This window comes from Xiphophorus hellerii, chromosome 10, assembly GCF_003331165.1.
Source record: "Xiphophorus hellerii strain 12219 chromosome 10, Xiphophorus_hellerii-4.1, whole genome shotgun sequence".
In the NCBI taxonomy this organism is placed as follows: domain Eukaryota; kingdom Metazoa; phylum Chordata; class Actinopteri; order Cyprinodontiformes; family Poeciliidae; genus Xiphophorus; species Xiphophorus hellerii.
In genome coordinates this window covers 7,564,580-7,582,905 of record NC_045681.1, presented here as the reverse complement: position 1 = coordinate 7,582,905, position 18,326 = coordinate 7,564,580, and the positions used below count along the sequence as shown (strand labels likewise).

Here is an 18,326-nt window from a genome sequence, read left to right as displayed (position 1 = left end):
TATTTATATATGTTTGATTTTTAGTTATGTTTTTATTAGACAGTCCTGTAGTTAGTATTTTTGTTGGTATTCAAGTGCTTCATTCATGAAGTGGTATGGTTTGGTAAGACAAAAACATAAATGTGACATAACCACCTACCTTAGTAAACACACAGGTCAGTTGAGTTTCTTGGCTCTGGCTCACAACACCTGAAACCCAGTGCAGCTGATAATGCGACTCCCTGTCACAAAACTAAACAGCATGCTAGAAACTGAATTAGCAGTAATCACTGATGCAGGCAGCCCATCTACTGATTGTCACGTGTGTGCAGAAGTGTAATTTTCACACCACGACGTGTGAAACCTGAACTCCCATCTTTGCATTTGTTGCCTCCCTGGATAGGTTGGAGCACAAGCAGTGAGGCAGAAGATGCCTGTAAAGAGAAGGGATGCGTCACTGGATTAGTGCCTGAGAATCTGCCCCAGCCTCTCCTCTCTGAGCCTGCCGAGACATCTCCAGAAGGGCACGACACTCACCGCTCGCTTTCCCTCCACCAAGCCTTCCACATGAGCCAGCCAAGCCTTAGCTCCGCGCCAGGATGAAGAAATACAAGAAAACGCATGCATTCATGTTTCTCCTGCTACTTCACTACAGTTTGGGTAAGACTGTTGTTTTTCTTTTGCTTGTGTGTGTCTGAGTGTGTGCGTGGGTGTGTGTGTGTGTGTGTAGTTAAGACTTCTTGCCTTGCTCTTATCTGCTTAATCCTCCAGCATAAAGAGGGGATGTCCGTCTTACAGTAGACTGTTCGGGCTGCTTGTGTGTTATTTACTTCATTGTATTTTGATATATACATTTGAATTTGAACAATTAAACTTGAATTTATGCATGGATAAATTATTTCTTATGCTGATCCTGGAAAAATGCTCTTTGATTTGGTCGGACTATGATTGTGGCACATAGGCTACCCAATAAAATTTTATATATATGCATATATACAGCTCTGGGAAAAATGAAGAGACCACTGCACTGAACCCCATTGAAAACCTGGTTATTCCATCAAATATTGATTTCTGAACTCTTCCTGAGTTAAAACAATAGTATTTTTGTTTCTAAATGAATATGATCTTGTTTTTGTTGTATTATTGGAGATCTGAAAGCATTGTATCTGTTTGGTTATTTTTGACCATTTCTCATTTTGTGCAAATAAATACAAATTTTTTTTCTTGGAATTTCAGAGACATGTTGTCAGTAGTTCATAGAATAAAAGAACAATGTTCATTTTACTCAAATATATACCTATAAAAAGTAAAATCAGAGAAAATCATTTTGTGGGGTCTTAATTTTTTCCAGAGCTGTATATAAATATACAGAGAGCATAACACACACAGGATATAACTCCATTATTCCCACTCTTGTCTAGGATTTCTGCTGTTCTTAGTAAATGACTGCAGTTGTTCATAGTCCATAATTAGCAATTATTCATAAAGAATACTCATAGATGTTTTGAACATAATCTTGAATAACATCTATATAATTTGTGTTATTTATCTTATTTATGGAGTGCATTGAACACCTTTGTTTGCTTATTTTTTCCTTCTCAGAGTATTTTATTCATCCTATTTATCTGTCTTGTTGTACAGGGCAATCAGACTATGCTCCATATTTCTATGACAACGGTCCTAGCAGCATAAGTGGGAACATGGCCTTGTTCAGCATCTCTGAGGATACACCTGTTGGTATGTCCACTGTGTTTTTGAATGTCTCCACCTTTTTATGTTAAGATTTGAATAATTTGTGACAGAGTTTATACTGACATATGTCAGAGAAAACAAATTTTATGCCCCTTGTTTGGTTCTTAAGTCTAAAATTTCTCGAATATGTACTGGCGCTGCTGCTAATCACAGTTATAATACCTTTAGGATTGTGATGCACGTCGAAGCGTTGCAGGAAGAAAACAACACAGTGCCTTGCAAAAGTATTCATACGCCCAATACAAAGTAATGCATGATTATGGAGCTGAGGAAGCTAAGCCACAATTTTCAATCCTTTTTTGCAAATAAAAATATGAAAAATCCATTTAGCAAGCGTTTGTATTGAAATCTTTGGCCTACATACAAAATGTACATGCATTCCTACCCTGAAACATGGTAGTGGTAGCATCAATCTGTGGGAATTTATTCTTTCTACAGGGCAGCAAAGCTGGACAGGGTTGATTAAAACAGAAAGCAGCTAAATAAAAATTATTCATCCAGTAGCTGATCTGACTTAACTACTCATAAACTAACTATGAACTTCAAGTTATGCTTTTCAGGCATGTAGCCTTAAATTTAGACCTGTGTTTGGTGGTTGACAGGAATACAGATATACATCCTGAACGGGACAGATCCGGAGGGGGATCCTGTACGATACGGCCTCACATTTGAAAAAGGCTCCACTGAATATTTCAGGGTGGAGCCTAAATCAGGAAACGTGACTCTAATTCAGGAGTTGGACAGAGAGGTGAGCCTGCTGATGGACACATTAGAGTTTAAAGCAAGCTAGCAGTTTCACTGAAATTAACTGTAATCATATTCTTTCTCCAGAAACAAGATGAAATCTCTGTGATTGTCAGCATAACAGATGGACGCAATAAAGTAAGTTTGCTGTGTAGATTTTGTTTGCTCGATTATTATTGTTTCTGAACAACTTACAGCATACGGCAGTGGTTCCCTGCTGTGCGGTTGCTTTGGGTCATGAAGACACTAGGTGTAGGGTCTCATGATGGTCACCAGAAATTATACATAAAAAGATTTTACTAATGGTGCTACCATGCCATATCTGTAACAACAGATAAAAACAATTGCAATAAATTAAAACTAATGTGAGAAATTAATTAGAAGTGGTACATGTGTTCTTGTCACCATTGTACACAATATTGCTGACTTAAAATAGAAAACAGAGAGTTTTATTTATGCAAAGTAGTGTTGTTTCCTCTTACATCTAATTGGAGAACATAATTTTTTACTTTTTCTGAATCCTTCTATTTATTTATGCTCACTCGTTTAGATTATTTTTTTCTGTTCTCCTGACATTATTTACTACATATTTTTCTGTATTTTTGATGCAAAATGAGTGACTGTCTACAACATGCTTTCCCTCCGGTATATTTGCAGTTTAGATAGTGAGTAATTGGCCTAATAGTTTAATCCTCCAAGGTTAAACTATGTTTTCCTTGCTTTCGGAAGTTTATCTTTCTATAACTTTGACTGTTTATGTAAATTGAAAACAATGTGATCAGAAAATAATGCATAACTGAATCCTATCTGTAATGGCTGAACTCTTAAAACATAAAAGTATTTTTTAAAATCTTTTTCATACAATAAGAAATAAAGTTCTTTTTAGTCACAGACAAGTATTTATTTTTATTGTCCACAGGTTGTTGAGACAGTGAGAGTGTTTGTGACAGACGCCAATGATGAGCCACCAGAATTTCAAAGTCTGCCTTTTACCACTGATGTTCCAGAGGTAACGTGCCAAATTAATACAAGCTCACTGAAAGCCTCACAATTTATACTGTTACGTCTGAAACCTGATCATAAAGTTAAGTCTCTTTACCAGGACACTGCTCCAGGAAGTAGCATCTACAGAGTCCATGCTATAGACAAGGACTTGGGTTCAGGAGGCAGTGTTTCATATTATCTGCAGGTAACTTTTCAGAATGCTGTTTGTTCAATTTTTTTATGTTTTTACTTTGAGTCTATATGTAACTCTTTCATCTTGATCAAGCACATGGCTACAGTGGAAAGAAACTACTCTGTTTTAATGGAGAGAACCTCTTGGAAAACCTGCCTCAGCATGAACAGCCAATTGAATTGACCAGTTGTGTGTTGGAACACAAATAATACAGAATCACTTAGCCAGACATGTGTTTTATCAGTAAGAAAAACAAATAGCAACGCTTGCTCTCATCAGTAGCTTCATTGGAAAAGTAGAATAACTACATATAGAAGAACTGACCCAGAAGTACCTTCTATGGATGGAAAAACAAAAAGTACACAGACTAAATGGAAGGCTTAACTCTGTCCTGAAACACAGCTAAACACAGAAGAACAGAGCCAGGAGTACTTTCTATAGCGAAAACAATGATTCCTGTTTTTAAGGTACACACAAACAAATGTTTCCTAAAGGCTTTCAGTCCTTTTTATTTTAAAAGCATTGAATCTACTATCTGCACTCCCATATCAATTTGAAAAAGCTCTCATATTTATACTGCAACACCTTTTATTCGCACAGAAAGTAACCCAAGATAACCTCGTCACACCTCCCTCAGCCCTCTTTTGAGGAATCCAGCTGAATTTAATGTTGATTGATGACAATTGAGCTCTTTGTGGCTTTCGACCTCCGAATTCTCAAACAAATAAGTTTGTCCTGACATCTCTGTTTCCAAAGCCTTGTTTGGAATACATCATAAAGTTTTCTGTTACAATTTAACACAGTGTGTTTCTTTTTTATGCATTTAGTTTTATGTTTACTATTGTTTTGTTTTTTTTACTCAGTTTAAAAGCATGCATCATCTTTTCACATATGGTGGTGCTAGCAGCTGGTCTAACATTCAGGGTTAGGAACAGAGGTCAAGCTGTCATCATGAGAGTTGTGCTGCCATGTGGACGGAGGAATCGAGTGATGGGACAGCGACAAAGAGAAAGATTAATCTGATACCAAAGAGAGCAGTCTGGAAATAGCGTTACTTTAGTGGATTAAATTTCAATTACATTTGAGCAAAGCACTGAGAGCTTAATGGGAGCTCAGATCTGGTGTAGGCCCAAATACTGGCAATGCTGTGTTTGTTATAATTCATGTGTTAAATGTCACATCAAACTGTCCATGGCTAAAACTGCTGAGAGCAAATAATGCATTAGCATTAGCTTGATTGCTTCTCGTTGTTTCTGTCCCAGTAACTGTTTGATTTCTTAAATTTTTAGAGTTCCCCATTTGCCAAGTTCACTATAGATGGACACAGCGGGATCCTCAGAGTAAAACCTGGCGAGACTTTGGATTATGAGACCACAGCAACACATTTTGTTACAGTGGTCGCAAAGGTGAGCAGCTGTTTTCACTGAGCTAGCAGTCATTAGGAGTTACTAATCTATTGTCGTAGAAACATTTCACATTTAAGTCATGTCTTTTTTGAAGTCCGTTATACTGCAATACCTAAGCAAAGCCTTGATGACTAAATCAATGTTAAAGCTACTGAGCTTTAATTAGCTGCTTTGGAAAGTGGTGAGAGTTGTTTCTGCCAACAATTCTCTCACTTGCAGGAATACTGTGACAGCTTATATAAACATCTATTTTTATTGTTGATGAGTTTTTTTTGTCTATATGACAGGTCATAAATAGTCAATATGTTATAAAGGTCTGATTGATAAACATCGATAAAAAATACAGCAGCATAATATTTATACCCATATATCTTTATGAGTTTTTACCCTTTAGAAATTATTTTTATTGAAACCACTAGTTGAAATAAGTTAGTTTAGTATGAAAGTCATTTTGTGTTTCTTATAACCTACTGAAATTTGTGCCAGAAGGAATATTTTAAAAGCTATTTTCAACTTTTTTTCAGTGTGTCTCATGCCAAAAAAGCTTGTTTTTGAAAGTATCTCTTGCCATAACTTTATAGTTATGACAGCAGTCAGTAACTTGTCAGTAGTAGTGCCACTTCTCTCTGAATGACCTCACTTTGAAAATGATTAGTTGTAAATGTAGAGTTGAGCCTTTTTTGTTATTTCATCATCCGTCTCTGAATGGGTCATAGTAATACCACCACATTAAAGGAGAGAGTCACATTCAAATCATATTTTTTAAAAGTGTGTTAAGTGTATTTTTGTTTTGTATTAAATAGAATAATTTGAGTACAGTGAAGTGCCTTTGTTTTCACAGGATGGAGGTGGAAAGTACAAAGGGAGGCACCAGGTGCTGACCTCCACGGCTACTGTAACAATCAATGTTCTTGATGCCCAAGACATGCCCCCATCCTTTGTGGGAACCCCATACTTTGGGTACATCTATGAAGTCTCGGTCCCTGTAAGACCTTTGCTCTCCATATGCAACATACATTTTACAATATTGTTTCTTTCTTTCTTCACCCACTACTTTTTTTTTTTTTTGTAATTTCAGGGGTCTGAAATATACACAGTGTCTGCTAAAGACGGGGATCAAGGCAATCCCAACCCTATCCATTATTCCATTGTGAATGGTAAGGATGAAAATTTACAAAAATATATCTCTAGTCGAGCTTCTTGTTGTTAATAATACCACGTTTCTTGATCTGACATGTTTTCGTCCAGGAAGTGATGGTGTTTTTGACATAAATAGCACCAGTGGATGCATTTCTCTAACAACTCCTCCATCTCTGCTGAAAAATGAACTCTATGAAATTAAAGTAAAGGTAACTTTCTTTTTTCTATTCCATCACAATCACTTTTTTTCGGGTGTAGCCACCTTTCAGACAAGCAGTGCCTTGCAAAAGAAACCAGAAGTGAACCAAAATTAAATAAACTAAACTTCAATTTTTCTCATTTTGTCAATCACAAAATTGATTTTATGTGATTAAAGAGCACAAAAATTAAGACGTAGAAGTAAAATAATAAATGGCGGCAATTTTTTTCAACGACAAAATCTGAAAAGTGTGCTGTCAACGTGCACTTTAAGTGTACTGCACTATGTCTTTATTCTGTGGCTTGCAATAGAGTCCTTACACCTTAAATTCTTTTCACATTTTTCTAATATGCAAGAACAGACTTCAATATGTTTACCGGGATTTTAGTCTGATTGACCAACACAAAGTAGTCCACACTTGTGAAGTGGAGCCACATGGTTTTCAACATTTTGAAAAAATCTAAATCAGAAAAGTGTGGTGAACATATGTATCCAGCACCATTTACTCTGATTTGCCTAAAGGAAATCTGTCCATCTTTGTGACTGAAATTGAATTTCATTTTCCTTCCAATCCACAAATACGCAATTATACAACCTTTTGCTGTCCTGTCACACAAAATCTCAAAAAAGGCATAAGGGACTTTAATTGAAATATGACAAAATATAAAACCATTTTGCAACACACTGAATATAGTGAATCTCTCATACGTATTGGTCTCCAGGCATCTGAAGTTGGATCCAACAACCAGCAGTTAGACTACGATGTTACCACAGTGACTGTCCGGGTGGTGGATCTTAATAACCATCCTCCTACGTTTTATGGAGAAAATGGACCCCAGAGCAAGTTTGAGGTCACCATGTATGAGCATCCTCCTGCTGGAGAGATCCTCAGAGGCTTTAAGATCACAGTGAATGACTCTGATCAGGTGAGTTCATTCCCAATATTTCATCAAATGATTGGATCAATTCCTAAATATTGATTTTTTTCATCCTAAGCTGGATATTTCACTGGCAGATACAGTAATACCTCTATGTACAGCATTACATAAATATCCAACATTTCAAGTACAGTACATCTGATTATGCAACAAAAGATATTCAGAAAATCTGTCAGCCATCATGTATATGCTCTCCATCTGGCATCGTAATTACCCTTTTATATGGGTATTATTTGTAAAACATCTACCCTGGTTTTGTCACAACAATAAATTGGGTAAGCACCTTTATATTCACTAGACATTTCTGACTGTTTCAGGGGGCAAACGCTAAATTTAAACTGAGACTGGTGGGACCCAGTAGAGTTCTTCGAGTTGTTCCCCAGACGGTCCTGAATGAAGCTCAGGTGACCATTATTGTGGAGGACGCGTCTGGTATAGACTTTGAAAAGGGACCAACCCTATCTTTTAAGGTAAACTCTGGTCAGTGTACAATTTAATTTCATTAGGAATGACATAGAAACTGTACTTCTGCTTAAAGAGACCATGTTTTATATTTTAAAATAGTTTCAATGAGTTATATAATGTTTTGTGTGTGCAAAAGAATAACAAAGCCAAAACTATTTTGGACCAGATTAATTCTGGTTTAAAGAAGCCTTACCTTTGTGAAAAGCCATTTTTTGTAGTCCAGACTTTTCTTCTGTCTTTAAGTCATTGCCATAAAACACTTTTTCCATAATATTTTTGTTAATGATGGTAAGACAGAAAAAGTTTTCTATTCTGGCATGTCTGCCAAATACCTGGATAGCATATATTTAATATCTAAAACTTGTTATGAAGATTCAGTGACCAAAAGATAAAACTGTGCTGCAGTTTTTAACATTTTCCTTCATTTCCTGTATCATCCTTCTGAATGTTTGTTTGTTCTAATAAAATGTGTAGAGGTCAGAGGCTGAAAGAAATTGAGTCACGTCATAATTATTCCCCAAAGAATCATGTTTCAGTGTGAGATTTAGCAAATTGCAATGAATGTCACATTTATTTTTAATAGTTTTTCATGCAACAAATTCATCTCCAAATTAATTTTTTTAAATCAGTAGCAAGTCTCACATCAAATATTTTAGAAGCAATTCAAAACAAAAAATGTGTCCTTTTTTTATTCTCCAGTTACCGAATGTTTCATGAGAATTTAAATGTGTGAAGCCCCCAGAATATAAAATGTATTTTCTCCTTGTGTAAACAACTGAACTATAAAATAAACTGACCCATCACTTTGTCCGTTGCTCTTTCCAGCTGCTGGCGGTAGAGATTGACACTCCTGAGCGTTTCAGTGCGACAGCCGACATAGTGATCAACCTGCTGGACACAAATGACAACGTCCCCGTTTTCACATCCGAGTACTACATCGCCAGAGTGCCTGAGAACTCCCCTGGGGGCTCCAGTGTTCTGTCTGTCACAGTGAGTCCATTGTTGGTTAAACACTGCTCTTGTCAAATTTATGCACACAAGCTTGCATACATTTGTGTATATTTTTGTATAATAAATATACAAAATGTATTATTATCAAAAATGCATTTTTGATATTTTGTATAATGTGGAAAATAATTTTTTACCCTTACTTAAATTTTTCACATCATCAAAAAATACTTAAAATTACTTAATATCAGTGTTTAATATCCAGCGATAAGAAAGAATCTGGGCAATAAAGGCATCCACAGGCCAAAACAGATACATATAAAACCATCTCATAGACATTTTGATAATCTCCAAAATTTGGGTGAAAATATTATGTGGAGTTCTAATGAGACATTTTGGAAGCTGTGTGCCCCAGTGTATGTATTATTGATCTAGCAGTGTTTCAGACAGATGATCATATTGACAGTCAAATATGGTGATGGTGTCATTGTCCATCAGGAACTACGGCTATAAATTCTGCAGAAGCCTGTTTGACCAGCCGTTTGTGACGATGATCCAAAACATACCACCACGTCCACCTCTGAATGGCTAAAAGTTGGACATTGACATTGAAATAGTGGGCACTTAAAAGCACCAGGTGGTTCACCTGAACAATAAATTGGACTGGAATCACAACACTGATGGTTTTTACAGGAAGGGTCAGATCAAACTCTACCTGATAAGGAAACAGTCGTCTTCTGGAGAGCAGAGGGTGCTCCTAAACACCCCTTTTAATTCTGTGGTGGCACCAGCCATCTCCTGTGGTGTAGTTTGTTGAAGCAGCAGCTTATCTATGGCTGACAGTAAACAGTTTGATAAGCTCATCAGGAAGGCCAGCTCTGTCCCAGGATGTCCCCTTGCCCGAGTGCAGTTAGTGGAGTGCAGATCCTTCCTCCCAGCAGTTCTAAGATTTTATAACCATCACCCAGTCATCTCCCAACAAACAAAAACTCATTGAGTATTTGCATGCCAGCTGTTAATTACACAAATCTTTTAATTTTCTTATACTTTGTTGCTTTTTGTCAAGATGATATAAGCATTTTAGATGCAAATTCTTCTGAGTTGAATTTGCTTCTACTCAGAAGCAAATTTTTATTTTTATCTGAGTATGTGACTTTTAATAACTTTACGCTACTATATATTCTAATGTTGCAAATTTGGCAGAATTTTCTTACTCTTTGATAGATGTTGTTGCCAGTTGGAGGAACAGCCAGTTGTTATGTTTAGGGGGAAATTTATTTTTCATCACCAGGTTGGCTTGGTAACTTTTCCCCTTTAATAAATGAAAACATAATTTACTGTTGTTGTTTTTCTCATGTTGTCATTGTCTGACATTAAAATTTGTTTGATGATCTGAAACTTTTAAGTGCAAAAAGGTAAAAACAGAAAAAATACTTTTTCACAGCACTGCACATTCATTTACTTCCTGTGTTCAGCAGTTTTTTAAAATTAAAGAAATAAAGTAAAAAAACTGGAACAAAATGTCTGTTTTATAAGTGAAAGTCAAATGAAATGTTTAAAAAGACCACAGTGAATTCCAAATGCAAAGAATCATTGCGTATATCATCACATAATGTTCAAATGTCACAATATAACATGCACATTATTGGATAAACAATTTCATATTTTACAAAGCATAATGGATTAACACGCTGTACTATTTTGTTTTTCTTCCAGGCGAATGATCCAGACTCTGGTTCCTGGGGTGAAGTCAAATACACGATTTATGGATCAGGATCAGATTTGTAAGTTAAAACCTTTTACTCCTGCCAGTTTATTATTACATCATTGATCAGATATGAAATTTCCTCACTTCCACAAAAGATTAAGGAGATTTTGGTAAGCTCAACAACAGCAATACTGGTTTGAATTCAACTTTTTGTCAAAGACTAAAACAGGAAAGCCTGCCTCTACTGTACTGTTCAAACAGCTTACTCCAAAATGGCTGCAAGATGCCGTCTAATCTTCTAATTGGATTGGAGGGTTAAAAATAGCCATCCTGGCCCCATCTCACATAGGCAGAGCCAATTAACATGCAATGTGACAGCTGGAGCTACAGAAAACGGTAGCTTTGAAAAGCCAGGCAGGCAACACGAAGCAGAGCAAAAGTGAGAATTTATGCTCGTCTGCAGACATCAACATTAATTGTGCGAAAGTTATCAGTTTCAAAGCAACTTGTGAATTTTCACTGAGAAGAAAATGTAGAAAAGAAAGATAAAATGACAACGATATCAACTAAAAATAAATTCCAATTTACATTTGTTAAAACTAAGTATTTATGTGATTATATATTAATATTTTAAGCATAGTTTTTATTCAGGGAAAATAATTTTGGTTATAAACAAAAAAATCCTAATGAGGGGGCAGCATAACATGCTGCTTCAACTAGAATAAAGCCAAGACTGATACAGCTCCATACCTTTTTCATACTAGTTTTATAAAAATCAATAAAACAACTACACAGTAATTAACAGTATTAAATCTATCAGTGACAGACAATCACCTGGTTTATGTTGTCGTACGTATTGTAAAACCAAATAGTACACTCTTTTCATTGGGCAATATCAATACAGTCATAAAAAACATTGGAAACTTACAATTTAAAGCCAAAGTCAAAGGTTTTTCACAACAATGTTTTTAGAAGTTATCTAATTACTAAATACAGTCCACATCTGCGTTATTTATTAGTAGATATATTGTATGAGCTTTAAAAAAAAACATGGTGGTGCATGTTTATGTCAAAATGCTAAAGAGTTCAAGGAATATCAATACCTTGAAAGGTGTTCTAAGTTCTGTCCAGTAATTTAAGATGGTGACACACAATAAAACACCTTTGACAATGACTCATTCAGTAGCTAATCTTGTCTTGTCTGCAGATTTGCCATCCACCCATCAACAGGCCTTATCATCACACAACCCTGGACCAGTCTGGACGCAGAGATGAGGTCAAAATACAACTTCTATGTCAAGGCAGAAGATTCAGAAGGCAAGTACAGCATAGCTGAAGTCTTTGTCAGCGTCCTTGACATGAATGACCATCCTCCGGAGTTTGATGAGGAATTTCAAGAGAAGACCATGATCATTGGGACACCTGTCAAAGTTCAGGTACATTTTTCTAATCATTATATACAAATGTAAACTCTATGAGTTGGTCATGGAAGAAAGCTGAATTTACTTACTATAGAATTATTTCTATGTTCATTTGTCTAAATATTTTTTCAATAGTGTACTAAAATGTTCCTGTTATTCAAAGGTTCCCTAATAGTGTACACTCGGGGAAGGTTGCAGGGAGTTTCAGAGAGAAACAAGCTCCCAGTATGACAGAACCTTCATCTGGAGTGTTTTTAAAAGTTCAAGCTTACTCACATTCATGTTTCTGGTGTTGATCAGAAAAGTAATTTTCCAGTCAGTCTTACAACCATTTCCTGGTTTATGAAGACCAACAAAGCTGCCTTACCTAAATGTCATGTTCTCTCCTTTTACTTATTTAAAGAGTGACAGTAATAATTGAGCTACACCTTAAACTGGAAGGTGTGGACTAAATTGAACTCAGACTCTGTGGGAAGACTGTGAAACTTACTATATGCTCATTGCAACTCTTTCTTCATGCAGGCCGTGGATGAGGACGCAGAGTCTCCTAACAACGTCATTGAGTACTCCATCATGACAGCCGATCCCGACAACGCGTTTGACATCAATGCAAACACAGGGGAGATCCAGCTGAAGCCTTTCATCAAGTCTATGGAGATTGTGCACAATATCACCAAGCAGAAGGATTGCAAGTGGTCTCTGGTGGTCCAGGCCAGGGACCGGGGATCTCCATCCTTTAGCACAACAGCTGTGGTCAACATCGATATCACAGAGGCGGTAAGGCTTTTGTTCTAACTCGCAGCATCCTTCCTCTTCCTCCTTCTGCATGCCTGAGCTGTAGCTTGAGGCAGTTTAGTATGAAGCAGAGAGCATCATTACCATGCTAATGTTACTTTGTTTTATCTCCATCTCCACAAGCTCCATCCTTTTTGCAACCTGAGTTTTTTTTGTGTGTGTTGCTCTTTTGTGTAAAGTATAAAAATGATTTAAACTTCATAGCTATTAAACGCAAGTTTTATTTTTTATTTAAACACCATGTGTTCACAGTACATTCATTTTGTCACCGTTCATCATGTTTTTGGCTTTGTTTCTGTGTTGTGGTCGTGCTTTTTCCAGATCAAAGGTCGAATGGTTTCATACTTCATGGGCCTTAGCAAGCGTCCGCTGACGGTTTTTGGAATTTGTTCCACCATTATCACGTCTCTCATTTTTCTGACCGTCTGCATTTCCACAATCCTGTACTGTAACGCAGTAAAAAAGTCCAGAATCAACCCTGAGAGTAACTATATCAAAGTGATCCGCAGAATGAAGTGAGAAAGAGCCGGTACTTCAAGACCTAGCTCCAAGCATTGGTTAGCTGGTTGTTGTCTGTAAAAGAGTACTGTAACAATTTGAAAATGTTTTTTTACTTGTTTTTATTTTTGCTATATTTATGACAAAAAGTGAAAAATTTATTATTTCAAAAAAAAAATTTTTTTAAACCTATGATCTTAATATTTTTCTTTAAATAGAGCATGACTTGACTAAGTGATTTTTTAAAATTAATTTATTTTAAAAGTGTACACCCCTGATAAAGATGAAGTCTCAAAATAATATCACCTTTTACCACAGTCGCATAATCTCATATTGCAAATCTGAGAAAAATCCAATTTATAATTTAACCCTCCTGTTATGTTGCATTTTGACAAATTGACCTGTTTTAAAGTTTAAATTTTTTTTTTAAATAGTTGGAAGTATTTTTTTTGCATGAAACTTTTACTATTTGTCTTAACAGGAGCACTCTACATATAAATTGCAAATGTATTCATTTTACACATTTGCACCCCCACCCCCCACCCCCACCCCCACCCCACCCGCGTCTACTTTTTACATAGATACTGTTCAGGTCAATTTGACCTGGCAGTCAAGTTGAAGGGTAAAAAAGATTTTAAAAAATCCAATTCTATGTTTCCTTGCAGCTATGAACCGTATTTCACCAATACACACACACCCCCACACCCAACACACACCACACACACACGCCTGCACACCCCCACACACACAAGCCCGCTTTCTCACTATTCTCCTTACTTCACTAGAAAACTGCGAGAAAGCAGGTGTTCATGCAACTTTTGACTGGAACATTTTCTGTTCTTGTGGGAAAACTCCACCCACACTGAGTGACACTCAGCAGAAGTGGAGGAAAACATAAATACTCTCTGCATTACTCATTTGTCTTGATTTTAATCAGCGGGTCAATTCGACCCAGAACAGTATATGTGTCTCAAATTTGATTATAAAGATCACCATTCAAATTTTTAAAAAATCAAAATGTAATATAAAAAAATTTTCAAAAGATCAATTTCAAGGAAATTATAGTTTTTTTGTGTCTAGGTTTTTTTCAGTGGACACAAAAAATGTAAATTCCATTTTTTATGTCCAAATGAGTAAATAAGCAGGTTGTCGTCATTGATCCTTTATTTGTGAGAAATAAAAAAAACATCATTGCACAAATGTTGATTGAAATGGTTAGCATTGGAGTTAATAATCAGATACAAATATGTTTTGGAGGAATTTTTTGGTTTCTTTCACTATTGCATGATTAAACACTCCCCGGGTCAAATTGACCCACGAATATTATTGCTGTACCCCAGAAACGAACATAACAGGAGGGTTAAGATAATTTAATCAGTTGAGAGAAAAAATATTCTGTTAAAAACTTTACTTTTTTTTGACAGAATTATCGAGGCCTCAACAGACTTTATCTTTTCCTGGGTTGCAAATATAGTGTGGCCTCATTCTTTTGAGTACTGGGCACCAGCCTGAATGAGGACCCATATTTATCTTGCCACCATATGCAGTGAAGAGGAAGTCTGTTAAAACTGGGTCATCATTGGGTTTTCCAAATGGATCATAATCCAAAACATGCAAAATCAAAACAGAAACTGTATATTTTAGGGCTGTCACAGTCTTCAGTTAATGAGTGTGTAACTGTGCTCAATTTAAATGTTGCGTTTTTCTAAAATTTTCAGTTTGAGATTATGCAGCTTCAACAAAAATGTAATTTTTCTTAGAGTTTTTTACACGTCTTTGCCAGGGGTGCCAACAAGTGCACCAGTATCTGTATTTTTTTTCTGACATAAGCACCACATTTCTGGTCAAAAGAAATTGTTTTCGCTACTCCCAAGCAGTCAGAGAAACCCCATTGCAGTGCACTGCCAGACGTATTCCCAACATCTAGTAACAATAGTTCTAGGCTTTGTGTCAGCAGTTGTGTTTATTAGAGTAGAGTAAAATTGAAGAATGAGAGTGAGTGGGAAACTGTTTGCTTGAGTGGTAGACATGTTGCCTAGCTCTCCTCTGTCAGTGCTTTGCAGCGTCCATCGTTCATGCTTGCATGCTCTGTAAGAATGCTTTACCAAACCTTTGATTCAGATTCAACTTGATTGTATTTGTGCTCTTTCACAGACTCCTCTCAAGGGGCCAATGGGAGCATTTTTAATGAAAAGTAGGGACAATCCTCTGAGAGCTTTAGGCATTGTCACTTTTATCATTCTCGTACTGGTAGGAGTGACTGTGATGATCTCTACAGTCATGTACATGCGCAACTCAAAGTCAAACAGAATCATGCCAGTCCGACGCATCATTAAGAAGCGACCCAGGGACCAGCAGACTTGGAAATTCAAGATTCCTGTCATCAAGTTGTCCAGCCCAGCAGAGAAGTTTCTGATCAGTGACCCAGAAAGCAACCCACTGCAGGAAACCAGCAGCCCCAGGCTGAAGCCTCCACCTCCTACTGCTCCCTGTCTGCCCCCTCCGCCTCCATCTAGCTCTCGGGCTATTGAGCGGCCCCGGGCGGTCCCAACCATATCTGGTGCACTGGCCTCCAAAGGTTCAAAGAAAGCAAAGCCTGGCCGCCGCAAAGAGGGAAACATCAGTTCTGCGTTGGTGTCTGAGCTTAAAATGAAGCTGGAGCAGAAGATTAATGAGAATAACCAAGGGTATTATTAAACACAACCTCAAACACATCTGGTTTAAGGGTTACTCAGTCCATTTATCAATGGCTCTGTGCTCTTATCTTACATGCAGCCATCGTGATGATTGGTTGAAGGATCTAACTTTGGATTTTTTTTTTTCACATTTTTAAGTCTTAACAGACATCAAAGAAGTAGGCTGCACTTCATCCTCCACTGTATTAGATTTAGAGAAGTGTGGAGAGTCAGTGGTGCAGTCGCAGATAATTCACCACACTGACATCTTGAGGAGGATTATGTGATCTTAACAGTAAGAAGCACTAGTGTAAATTGTCCTGGGAGAGGATTACTAAGGTTTAGTGTCTATACATCAGTTGCATAACATCCCGAAAAGTGTGATGCTCACAAATGTGCAGTGTTTTCAGCACAAAAAAATATTTTTTACCTGGTAAATTCCCATTACAGAATGGTGTGTTTTCGCTCAGTGGAGCATGCAGCTAAAACAATATGGCAACATTTTACAATGAAGTGCTAAAGGACCTGTATGTTGATATTTTTACTGTGTTACATCAGCCGCTTCAAAGCTGAGAAGTTGCTCCTTTGTATGAAGACAATGTGCCACTGTAGTAACATGAGCCTGCTTGAGTAATTCTAGGAAAGAAAATGCTTTTATATAAATGAACATGCATCCATTTTAAGTGTACAGCACTGTATTATTTTTAACTATATGAGTACAAAAAATCTAACTCTATTAGTGGGGAATTGTTGATAAGAGCTAGTCATGCTTGAAATTTCCAAGCTGATGTTGCTGAGAGATTTTTATTTAAATAAATGTTTATCTGGAGCATCTTTGTCAAACGTGTAGAAGCTGTGCATGGATACTTTCCATCTCAATCTCAAATGCCTTTCAACGTAGGCAAAGAAAATATCATTGCTGTAACCATAACTTGTATCTGGGTAGTTCTTAACTTACACTTATTTTAAATAAGTTAAGATAAACGATATACAATAAATATGAATTTAACTTGCCTGGTCCTTTGAAAAAAATTTATATTGTCTTTGTACTGTCTTGATTTTAAATAAATATTTGAACATATTTTGATCTATGTTGTGTTCTTGTGTATAGAGGCTGGATGACTGCTCTGTGATATTAAGCTATGTTCAATTATATTAATGTTCATATAAAAGTACAATAATGAAAAATGAAAGACTGGGCATGATTGAAACCTATTTAAAAGAACAGAAGAATATTGAGCCTGATTTGCATGCTGAGCCTGAAGCTTTACTTTAAAGAGGTGTTATAATATCCCCGAAAATCTTAAGTGAAAAAAAAAATGGACACTATCATTACTACATCAAGTTTGATCACATCTGATTGAATCTTAAATGGTGCACCTGAGAGGAATCTGCCATTTTGTGCTTTAAGCCTCTGGCACCTCCAGGTGGATCTTCCTTTCATCTACTGCTTGTCCTTTGGGTCGCCTTCTTCACCAACAGGGTATAAATCCTTTAATGCCTTATGGTCACTATAGGTGTGATACAAAATAGTAATTCAATTTGAGGCTAGAGGGGTTTTTTCATTCTTTTCTTCTATCAAGCAAGAAAAGTTATTTGCTGTTTCAAATCTCTTCTAAAGCGTTCCCTCTATTACGATTTTCCTTTGCACTGTTTTTTGGCAACTTTGTCTCTGGTCTCCGTAAGTTCTGTGGTTGTCTTTAAGGCTTTTTGTATGGAAAAATTTACTAAGGTCATTCCAATTGCTCCCCTGACACAAATGACAGGAATATGTTTCAGAAAATTGCTCTTGTTGCTGCTTTGTACGCAAACATTTAACTCTTACAAATAATTACTGAAATAAGATGTTTAGATTTCTCTGGTCATGAATCAACTGTATGAATTAGAAACTGAATTGAAAATACATTTCATACCTTACAATAGGTGTAACAATAATTTAAGACCACATTCTGAAGGTGAATGGTCAAATCTGGTGTGTGTGGGTGTGGGTGTGCGGGTGTGTGTGTGTGCGTCTTGTACATCTGAGATTTATTTACTCTTTTTAGTTCTTAATGTTCTACAATATTTTTATAGATTTAAACCAGAGGTTTATAATACAAAACACTTCCCAATGTTTCCAATAAAATAGACTCTTTGTCACTGCAGACTCCTATTTTTATAGTACATTTGATTTTTGCTGGAGTCTCAGACTCCTATAAGGGAAAATGACAGAATTAAAACCTTCATACACCTCTTGCTCGCTCACTCTCATCACCCCTGGATTCTTAGATTATTTTGTTTATTTTCTCTGTAAATTCTAAATTTCAACTATTCTTTTTCCAGTTTGAAATGATGAACAAACACCTTCAAGACATAAATTCATAAATATTTCAAAACATTTCTAGACACTCCTTATTTTAGATAAAAAGCCAGACATTTTGTCCTAATTAAAATTTGGTGCACTCAGAGATGCTGTTAAATAGAAATATCATGTCCTCCTGA

At 36.5% G+C, this 18,326-nt stretch overlaps 1 protein-coding gene across 2 annotated transcripts; it reads left to right on the top strand.

Annotated features, from left to right (window-relative positions):
• Positions 1–257: 257 nt before the first annotated feature.
• LOC116727719 (cadherin-related family member 1) lies at positions 258–16,926 on the top strand. 2 transcript variants are annotated; one of them, XM_032575327.1, is made up of 17 exons: positions 258–639; positions 1,621–1,716; positions 2,334–2,479; positions 2,563–2,613; positions 3,395–3,484; positions 3,578–3,664; positions 4,942–5,058; positions 5,900–6,043; positions 6,137–6,215; positions 6,307–6,407; positions 7,120–7,323; positions 7,653–7,805; positions 8,626–8,790; positions 10,465–10,532; positions 11,664–11,892; positions 12,400–12,654; positions 12,994–13,283. In XM_032575327.1, the coding sequence occupies exons 1-17, from the start codon at positions 579–581 to the stop codon at positions 13,189–13,191; spliced, it is 2,244 nt and encodes a 747-aa protein (XP_032431218.1). In that variant the 5' UTR covers positions 258–578; the 3' UTR covers positions 13,192–13,283. The 2 variants fall into 2 exon arrangements, with proteins under 2 accessions (XP_032431218.1, XP_032431217.1); XM_032575326.1 differs by lacking the exon at positions 12,994–13,283 and adding an exon at positions 15,325–16,926 and having other exon boundaries at positions 270–639.
• Positions 16,927–18,326: the final 1,400 nt, after the last annotated feature.